General features: G+C 35.8%; 2 protein-coding genes across 2 annotated transcripts; one reads left to right on the top strand and one right to left on the bottom strand.

The window, feature by feature from the left end:
• The first annotated feature begins 3,222 nt into the window (after positions 1–3,222).
• On the top strand, positions 3,223–4,429 carry LOC110449216 (P2X purinoceptor 7-like). The gene is made up of 3 exons (XM_021495919.1): positions 3,223–3,505; positions 3,789–3,921; positions 4,184–4,429. Exons 1-3 carry the CDS (start codon positions 3,279–3,281, stop codon positions 4,424–4,426), a joined length of 603 nt encoding a protein of 200 aa, XP_021351594.1. The 5' UTR covers positions 3,223–3,278; the 3' UTR covers positions 4,427–4,429.
• Positions 4,430–4,870: 441 nt separating this feature from the next.
• On the bottom strand, positions 4,871–7,136 carry LOC110449215 (THAP domain-containing protein 1-like). The gene is made up of 4 exons (XM_021495918.1): positions 6,680–7,136; positions 6,251–6,383; positions 5,348–5,496; positions 4,871–5,034 (listed from the first exon to the last, which is right to left on the bottom strand). Exons 1-4 carry the CDS (start codon positions 7,134–7,136, stop codon positions 4,871–4,873), a joined length of 903 nt encoding a protein of 300 aa, XP_021351593.1.
• Positions 7,137–10,396: the final 3,260 nt, after the last annotated feature.

Raw genomic sequence — 10,396 nt, 5'->3', positions numbered from 1 at the left:
CAGTATCGCCTAAATGAATATGAATTGTTATGTATGGGAATAAATATTCAGCACTATTACAATACGTTTTTATCAATGACTTATGTTGCATATTTTTCTTTAAAAAACACCATTTTACGTTTTAGATTCTTCGATATCAGAAAGAAAATGCTTTAAATGTTTAAGTCATATTTCGGAGTTTTGTCGCAGTTTAAAAGTTCCGATCAAATATTCTAGGACAGGTCTCCGAGCTACTGATATCATCTTTTGAGGTATAGAATTGGGTACTGTTTTAATGACAACAATTTTACCTATAGACGAGGAAGACGAAATCAGAAATTCACTTCGATAACTTGTGAGCGGTTTTCAATTTTCCGTTCATTGTAGTGTGCCTTTGACTAATTTCACCATACACGTCAGCTGGGTGTAGATACTAGTTGTAGAGTCAATTATCTCAGTTTGCTACTACAGGTTTAAATCAGCATTATGGTGTGTGGTACCTTCACGACCATAACCAGACTCCAGTAGTGCAAAACATGATTAGCTTGACACTACAGGTAAAAATATTTCATATTGAACAAGATGGATGGTATTGACAATATAAAGTGTTGTGTTGTGTGCAACCTTCAAGCTCACCACTGTTTTAATCATGGTTTAAATCCAGATATAAGTTTGATCGTGTTACTATTTTGATTTTAAATCGTTAAGAGATCATTTATACCTATATATAGTTTTAGAGTTACCTCGCTTATCTCCAATAAATGTATATACAAAGAAATAGATACAGGAAACTGTCACTCTATGTACATTTTGTGTAATCTGTTGATATGAGGCGAGCCATGACAGTGTAAATAAGTAAAGTTTATTGAGTTAATTCGATGTTTTTAGAATCCAGCGCTTCCTGATAGAAACAGGTAAATCTTTATATTTGCAATATGTCTGAGAGCTCAAGTCAACTATAATTTGACATGGACATAAAAACTGGCCGGAGATATGAGAGTTAGATGTTGTTCACATATTTATCTTTTAATGTTAATGGCATGGCGAAATAAAAGAAGTATTAATACATTCAAACAATGTTTTACAATTGATGGCTCTCGTACATGTTTGAAATATAAACGTTTATATGCTGTTAAAGTTGCATTAACATATTAATATCCCCGATGATAATTCCGTGCAGTTGATATTAAACAAAGTTAGCAAATGATGCAAACAAATGAAAACTATAAACTAATGTTAAGAGATATATATGTGCAAAACCTGCAATTGTGCTATGCAAGCTGTAAGTCGTGAACTTTAAATGAATGTATAGAGGATAGACACCATTCTTAACAAGTCTGATATATACCGATAGATGATATTAGTTCATCATTGTTTTACTCGTGATGAATCGTACACCAGTGTTGATAAAGTAGAAAACACTCAGTATGGCAGATAAGTTAACAAACTTTTATTTATTCTATATCACATTGTAACATTTTTCAAGAAAAATAAAAATTTGAATTTGTAACTAAACTTAACTGTGAATCCGGGGATTTTTTTTTTATTGCGGACTTTTGCCACATTTGACGTAAAGTGTCTGTAGTATATTCTTCTGGAAAAAAAATCTCTTAAAACCAGATTGATAATAAATTAGATGAAACATATATGCTGCGAACGTCAAAACTCACTGTTATACATTGTTGACATGGGTATTTTTAATGTCAGTGTGTACTCATGTTTATATTCGTGCCCCTATCGCCAAAATACTTGCTGAGAAAAAACCCAGCATGCCAATACCAATGTCACATTGTCTAGTTGAACGGCGATGGAAGATGGCAGGTGTTGCAGGATTGTCGACAGTGGTACTTGGTAAAGCTAAATGAACCCGTTTTCACACATTGACCTATGTCCCGCCACTTAGGACAATATATGTTAATATCAAGACACGTGTCTCCCTCTGCAATGAAACCAGATAAAACCATAATATAATGTTCGAAGACATAGAACGCTTTAATATATTAGTATATATACCATAAGGCATTCTTAGATTTAAAGTAAAAGACACTTTTACTTGTACAAACAACGGAAGAATTAAACAATGAAACCTGTTTTTCTTTTTCTTTTGGTATGTGTACTTTTATATTGCAGAAAGAAAACTAGACAACCACATGATAATTGATAATAATAATTGGAGGTTCTTATATACCGCTTTATCACAAATTGCAACCTAGTTCGTAGGTCATCGCAAAGCGGTTCACAAATTATTATCCGTGGTTATGATGATAACTACAAAATCGAGATCAACACTGAATGGCTTTAACTTGAGAAGAGTGGTGATACGAGCAGTGAACAATACTTAGTAGTTGGAAGGATAAGGATAAAATTCAGCCTGACAAAGTAAAGTGACATCGAAAGGTATTTGACATTAAAAACACGAAGGACAGAAAATGAACAGAAATATCAAGTAAGAGCTGAGAGACTGGTCCAGTACATTAGATGATTTTGGAGATCGTAGACGAACAGTAAGAAAACATCTGGGTTGCTTCATTGCAGCACAGACATATGTCAACAGCAGAGAGGAATGAATATACAACAGAACTTGGATTCTTGTTAATAAAAGAAGAAAAGACTGAATCAACAATAGCACACACGTTCAAAAAATGCAAACAGAAGCACATGGGAGACCAGACAGAGGTTACAGAGTCTACGTCACACATAGGGGACTGGGGGGGATCATGGATACCATTTTCGGGTAGGTGTGTTGAACGTTACATGGAGTTAGTTTGAACACCAAGGACTGGAAAGGAATTATCTTGAATAAAGAGGTATAACAGGAATGAACAATCATTTAAGATCATGTAAACAAACATAGCAAATGATGAAATAAAATAAAAGGCAAAACTGATGAAGGAGAATGATTCAGTAAGTGTAAACGTGTTATTCGATAGCTTCTTGAATGAGGGAAATGTACCATAGCGGTGGACTGAGGATTACAGTTACACTTCCGAAGAGACCTAACGGTATGTAACATTTAACTGCATTGACATCATCATGGTTTTTCTTTCCTTTCGGAGGATTAAAGAGTAACTGTAGTGCAAATAGTTACCGATAATAAAACATTCCTTGTGTTTTTATAATGATGTTGCCGAAAACCGCATCGAAATCGGTGGACCGGTTACCAAGTTACGACAGGTAGAAGTTGAGCTTTTTACCTGCGTTTCCATATGCTCATCAAGCGTACCGCGCGCCGCTAAAAGTTGTGAGTTGTGCACACGTATCGGTGACGTCACAACGGGAACACAAGAAAAACCGGCATCATGGCGAATAACGTTACCTACGTATCGACCTCAGAAAGCGACGAAGAATCTGTTGATTTATACATGTCTGACGGCTCATCTAACCTTGAGATGGACGGGACAACCTACGACGGAGTAACACAGCCTTACATGTTCGAACCAGAGACGGATGACGACCCAACCGAGGAAACTTCAGTGGCCGACCACGAGCCCGAGATCCAAGCCATACGACTTGGAAGCAACGATTGGTAAGTTTATTTTGACACAAATTAGGTTGATTATTAGCCCATTTTTTGACTATAAGAAAGATTAGCCTACCAGCATTTCTTCGCTAAGTAACGTGTATAGAAAATTCAGTTGTCACATTACACAAAAATGTAGATTTGGCGCAATACAACTAGAAACTATGGACGGATACCGGACTTCTAGGTCCTTACAGCTATCGCTCAAATGGCAGTGTAAAGTACCTTGATAAGAAAGTATATGTCTTCAAGTTCAAAGAAAACTTATTACATCTCCTTCAATTTTCAGGTGTAGATGCGGACACTGTCCTGCAATGTCTACCGAAGTGGAAAGTATTTGTTGCAAAGAAGTCGACCAGGTCATGATGGATGCCATTCCGGGTGACCTATCATGCATCACTCTCCATCCTGGACTTGATGCTGTCTGTTTGAACATTTATGTTCTGCAGACAGCATACCTGACATTTCGTCAGTACCATGGTCAATTGACAGACGATGAAAACAAGTAAGTAAACATACATTTTAATTAATCATTATTATTTAATTTGTTTTTCAATGTTTCACAATCTAACTGAATGTATACATAAAATAACAAAACACTGCATTGTGAAAGATGAATAAACCCCAAGAATATATGAAATTTTCAGCAATTTTGCAAGAGTCTATCCACTTTATTTAAAGTAGTTCTTACCAGTCTGTTTTGAAAATGAAGAGTTGGAAGATAACATATATGCTATCTTTTCTATGCAAGATAATGATTTTTTTTCCATGAGAAATCGATATATTGCCTATCGTCAATTTGTGAGATGGTGCTTGGGTTGGCTTGGTCGACATGTTCGTGTACGACTCCCAGCATGTGCTGTTACATGTATCAGGAATGCTTTCCCTGCACCGGACAGACAGTACAATGGCTTTAAATTTGAATGAGAAAACAACAGAACACTTCCTTATTTGTATGCTTATTTATGATTAAATTAGCTCCTGTTTTTGTATGTCAGTTTGATGTTTATGTAGATATTTTGTTCCCATTACTACATTAAATATCATATATAACCAACATACTTAATTATTTTCAAACATATCACAATTATTAAAATGCAAAAGACCAGGCCCCGGTTGCTCAAATGTTATTAGAGATATTAGTGGTTGTTATAACTAATCCTCAAAACACATCATTTGTTTTTTCTCAAAAAATCAAGTAAAATGATTAAAAAGATCTCTGGTGTTCTTGATTTTGTTGTATTCAGGTAATAGATTTCCCTAACTGATAAAAAGTATCTTCAATTTAAACAACTGGGCCCAGCACTTTGAATAGTCCAACATGTGTAGTCTCCATATCTCCATGCATAATTCTAAAGTCTCAACTGTAGGCTACTGCCTAAACCTGGACATCAGTCCAGAAACAGCTTCAGACTTCTCTGGGTGAACAAAGTTCATACAGAGTGGTGGTGGCGATTCTCCAACAACCTCGCAATTTTGAATCTGTAAAAGTTTCACCCGTTGCTTGGTTGCCTTCATCAAATCTTCCACATAATCTGTAACATGACAAGAAAGAGTTATTAGACCTTTTAAATGTTGCTCTTTTACTAGTTTTAATATGCATAAAGTGCTATCAAAATGCACAAGATGATAAATTATTGAAAATATGGGAACACAGAAATTTGAAGTTGCCACATAAAAACATATATATAAAACACTCGTTCTCAAAGCAGCAAATAAAAAAATAACCAACACACCATCAACTTCACATGCAAGCAAAAAAAATATATCTGTAATTGGCAGTTTGAAACCATTGAATTATTTTCTAAAGTAAAATTACGAATGGAATTGAATAATCATATAACTTACTGAAGGTGCACTCTGTTCTCACTTGTCGAACTGTGTAGTCACCATTCTCCTGTTTGGGGAATGTGATTCTGTATCTCTTTTCACCATTTGGAAGAGACGCCTGTTCTCTCGACACATTCTCATTGAAGTGCAGTGCAGCCAGCAACAATCTGCAGAAGGGAAAAAAACTACACTTGACAACGAATATCTTACCGACAGTGTCATCAAACATAGTTGAAATAGTAAAAAAGAAAAATAACTTTCTACACAATGTATCAAATGTGCTGTCTCAACACTTCAAGNACTGTCCCTTTACACTATAGGAGAGTGAGCGATTTGTATGAGTTTATCTGTATAACGATGTGACGAAATCATATATTTTTTTATCCCGACTCAGTGGATTTCGCCTATCGATAGAGAGCATATAAACACTGCATCTCTAGGTCAAGTTGAACTGATTTCCTTCTTGAGAGTATGACAAGGTATTTTTGTAAAATGTTGAATTACACCTCAAATAATTTTGATATGATATGACTAGTATATACTGTTTCTATATATCTATAGACTAGGAGCATAAATTGATGAGGCATTATAACGTGGAACATACCGACTCTGCATTCCATGGTAAGAGAAGCCAATCATTTTTGGTGCGAAATGATTGATTACAGAGTGATAGGCCTCAAGATGCGAGGTCTGCTGACCGCTCGAGAGCATTGGGATGTCTCCCTTTAAGTATGTGGAGGACAAGATCAATCCCAGCTTTTCGTTAACCTTTGTTGCCAACACAACAAAGCATGTGAATGTGGTACAGTGTTTTTAATTGCAACGATACTTCTCAAACTTGAGTTTAACTTTTAATTACCTTTTGCAACATGCCAGACGTCAAAACAGTGCTGGGTGTCCGTCATGTTTTCCCTGACCCACTTCTTTATTTGGACATGTCTGTCGGTAACAATTGTCTTAATCTGAATGTCTTCATCTTTAACCTGCTGGACAGCCCTGATGAGTCCCTCTTTCTCCATGTGGCATGAGCTCTTGACTTCATTGCTCTGATCAACTGCAATTTGTAAATAAGCATGATATAGAGATTTCCCCTTAATATCAATATTTTGCAATGCAATTCATTTAGGAAATTTCTGTTTTATAACTTGTTAAGATTGACATATTACTAAGATATTGAGATTTAAAGCTATTACCTTTACACATTCACACAAGGCCCTGAACAGTGTCACATTAGTTTTAAAAAAAAATCGAAATAGGATTTCCGTCGAAACAGGTTACACGTGTAGAAATCATTGGTCATCAGATTACAGATAATATATTTATATAGGAAACACATATAAACACTCACACGTTGCATGTCCCTTTTAACGAATGCCGACCTAGGCCTTTTCACAGTCTTCGGTGTTGTCAACTCAGTCTCTGGGCTTGAGGAACGTTTCCCATGAAATGTCTGCATGGTCGGTGTCGGCATGGTCGGTGTCGTTGCACTATTGAAAATAGTAGGGACGGCATCTTCTTCTAGTGTCCTCTTCACAGTCTTCCCACTTGATTCCAACAGTCCTAACCGGAATTTTAGTGGAAAACAATCTTCCTCGAAGTGGGCACTACACAACACTGTGTGACGAGTCGGCTCCCAATCTTTGCGTTTTCTTCTCACAAAAGCAACCCATTGTCGGTGAATATCAGGTCTCTTTGCAGGAAAAGTATGCATGGAAACTCCATTGATAGCAGTATTGGAGCATCCTCCGGCAACACAACGTCGACCACAGCGAGATACCGGTGTGTTTTCTTTGTAAATCACGGACATGACGAAGATGTTTTGATAGTGTTTCGTAATGACTACCCGAGCTTACCTGAGTTTGGGTCACCGCTGCTACGTCACTTCCGGTCGTAGGTCAAAATCGGAGATTTTCCGATTTGCGCTCAGGTGTGAAATTTAGTAAAAAGGACAACTTCGTTATCTTTGCAAAAAAAAAAAAAATGTGATTATTTTGAGGGTTTTATTAATTAATCTTTCTTTACCTAAAAAATATTGTAGCACTACAGTTACTCTTTAAGGAACAAGTTGATAGGATTACAAGGAATGAAGGAAGAGCAAATTAAGGAGATGACAGTTAAATAGGCTTTGCCTGTTGCCAAATTACTTTTGGTTGCAACGCCTAGGCAATAACTATTCTGAAATGGAATTCAGGTTGTGGTTGACCGTTGTAGGCAAACTAATATGTCTACGAAGCATCATCAGGCAATTATTAGACAATCATAAATGTGCGTACAATATGTTCATGGTTGACTCAAAGGCGTTTCGATTGGTTCAATGCACTGACGTCATATTTTACCGAAAAATATAAATAATGTGACGTCATATTTTAAAAGATATTTCCTACATAATATTTCATTCAAATTGAGGCGAACAAAACAGTCACAAAAGAGATTATATTCAATTTTCTAATTATCAAAACTTGTGAAACCCGTTTCACGAAAAAGGAAGATAAGAAATGTGAACCCACACTGACAAAAAATAGCATTGTAGGGAGGATACATAATTCTCCATCCATAAATGTATATCAGATATGAATAAGATATTCCGTCGATATTTTCAACCATGAGAAACATTATAAAGGCATAATAAAAAGGCATACCTGGTATACAGGTTCCGTTTCCATTTCCTGGTATGGACCAAGTTTGAGAGGGACATCTGACATCAGCAGATAATGTAAGAGTCTAGAAAAGGAATGACACACATAAATGTATCAATAAATGCTTGACAAAACTGCATGAACTAATAGAACTCTGCGTTGCTTTATCTGGTCTATATCTGTAAAACAGCTTTATGTAATACTCATCCTTTGTATTGCTCTGCTCATATGGTCAAACTATTGCACATTGCAATAATTGCCATCTGGGATCTATTTATAAAAGAAGAATTCATGAATGGCATATCGTAATTATAACATTTGCTTCGATAAACAATCAGAAGTCGAATAATTTACATTCTTGTATAACCCAAAGCATATAATGGCTATAACTTGGACTCTTACAAATACGGAGAATTTTCTTTCCAAATGTGTTGCGTTCCCTGTTTGTACCCATACATTTCCTCTTTAAATCTAAGTTATCTTTCGCTACAACACAGCTAACTGAATATCAATAGGAGTATTTGTGTGATGTAGATATTATGAATGTACTCAATATGGAATGATATATCCATTTTTCACAAAAATGAATGTCGTTTTACGCATGTCTAAAATCTATAATGTGATCCGAACTGGGAAATAAATAGTTTTAGTATTTCATTTGAATTTTTGGAAAAAAATGTATTCTAACACAGGGCAAAAATAGCTTCCTAGAAAATGAAATAAATATAACTTTGTTGAGAGTCTGAAGGTACCTTTTCCCTAAAAAATATTTTAAGGAATTGAGTTGACCTACTTACCTCTGGAGCGTCTCGAAGATAAATGTGCGAATATTTGTTGTTCTTGAACAGCGGTTTTAACGGCTCATCCCGATTGAGAAAACATTCCTTGGTATCTCGTCTAAAATTGATTGAAGTGCAAAGAGTGCTCGCGGAACAAACTTCTACGCACTGGTAAATCGTGGGTACAGTGAATCGACAATAGATGTTGTCATTTAAAAACCAACCGTGAGTGATTTTTATTTCTCTAGAAATGCCGCCAACAAATGCCGCCAAGGCTAGCGTCATAGCCAGGAACCTGTAGAATTCCATGTTATATAGAAAATCCTTTTCGTTATTATGTTAATTTCTTGATTTTTTGCAAAATCTTTATACAATGACTCATTCGTCAAATGAAATCGTAGGAAGTATTGAGAAACTTTAGTCTGTAAAATCCCAAAACGTGTCTGTTTTTAGCAAATACGTGTTGTCCTGTGGTTATCTGGCCTATACAGATCCTGCTGTATTAGATGACACAATAACTTTATCGAATTTCCTCAATTATCCTTCACATTGAGCTATTTGTTATTGTCATTACTTTAAGCGTCACTCAGGTTTATCTTTGCTTCGTCCATTTGCACCCCTAGAAGAAGTGAACACTTTGTCTACATGAATGCCTTGCAGTGGTTCACGATCTCTTTGATGTGCAAGCCCTGTATCAGTGAAACAACATGTACTCTTGCAGATAGTTAACAATCTTGACTACTGGGTTGATATTGTTGGTTAATGTCACTTTTGACCTATTTGTACTTTATCCCTACTCTGATCAACCTCATTGTAAATTATTTACTAAATCAATATTCTACACTTCATGTCCCCTTTCTTCAAGTATTTCGTACAACAATAGTTAAGATCGATCCAATACCATCAGCTTCAAAACATTGTTGCTTATTTTTAATGCTGAATTGAGGAACATACTGTTGAGTTAAGCCGCTTAAAGATAAAACACAATTTGAATATCGATTTTACATTTAGGACATCTGCAATATTATGTTCTACATTCATTATCTGGAGAGCTGGACTTATTTTCTCGAGCGCTCGACTTATCTATATTGTACATCACAGGTTAAAATTGTACGCACGAATAAGAACACCGCAAACGGATACACAACACATTTCTAATATCCATAATAGGGTAACATTATCTTTACGTGTAATGCAAATGGGTTTTTAATGAAATAATAAGAAGTTAACCCGACGTCTTGAGAAAACGTCATTGGGTATTTTCATAAAATGTCATAGTCTTAATAGGACGTTTGAAAGCCACACTAAAATCTTCACCTAACAGACAAGGTTACCGCGAGCGGTATATAATACGCCCGTCACACATTGAATGAGCAGTTGTTTGTATGATTGAAATATATAAAGTATTTGTGAGTAATTGATATTAAAAGAGAAATCATTCAACATAACTGGTAGATCAATGAGTGCAATACAACATCATGGAACGCATGCATCGCATTAATGAAACCAAGGGTAATAACTCCAGTAATTATGGTCGGATAATAGCGGTTATCGAACTTGTCCGTGGTTTCATGGTAATTAACCTTGTTGTGAAGTTTGAAGTTAATCCGTTAATAATTACTCGAGATATCGAGCGGACACTGTTTCGGCAA

Source organism: Mizuhopecten yessoensis, unplaced genomic scaffold (genome assembly GCF_002113885.1).
Source record: "Mizuhopecten yessoensis strain PY_sf001 unplaced genomic scaffold, ASM211388v2 scaffold4535, whole genome shotgun sequence".
Taxonomy (NCBI): domain Eukaryota; kingdom Metazoa; phylum Mollusca; class Bivalvia; order Pectinida; family Pectinidae; genus Mizuhopecten; species Mizuhopecten yessoensis.
Note: the sequence above shows the minus strand (reverse complement) of the source record. Positions and strands in the feature narration are given on the sequence as shown.

Bases quoted from the DNA above. Each gene is read 5' to 3' on its own strand.
- LOC110449216 (XM_021495919.1), top strand. From the start codon at position 3,279: ATGGCGAATAACGTTACCTACGTATCGACCTCAGAAAGCGACGAAGAA. The intron at 3,506-3,788 runs GTAAGTTTATTT...TTCAATTTTCAG, and splicing joins CGACTTGGAAGCAACGATTG to GTGTAGATGCGGACACTGTC. The intron at 3,922-4,183 runs GTCTGTTTGAAC...TATTTAAAGTAG, and splicing joins TCCATCCTGGACTTGATGCT to TTCTTACCAGTCTGTTTTGA.
- LOC110449215 (XM_021495918.1), bottom strand. From the start codon at position 7,136: ATGTCCGTGATTTACAAAGAAAACACACCGGTATCTCGCTGTGGTCGA. The intron at 6,384-6,679 runs GTGTGAGTGTTT...TACAAATTGCAG, and splicing joins CGTTAAAAGGGACATGCAAC to TTGATCAGAGCAATGAAGTC. The intron at 5,035-5,347 runs GTAAGTTATATG...GTCATGTTACAG, and splicing joins GAGAACAGAGTGCACCTTCA to ATTATGTGGAAGATTTGATG.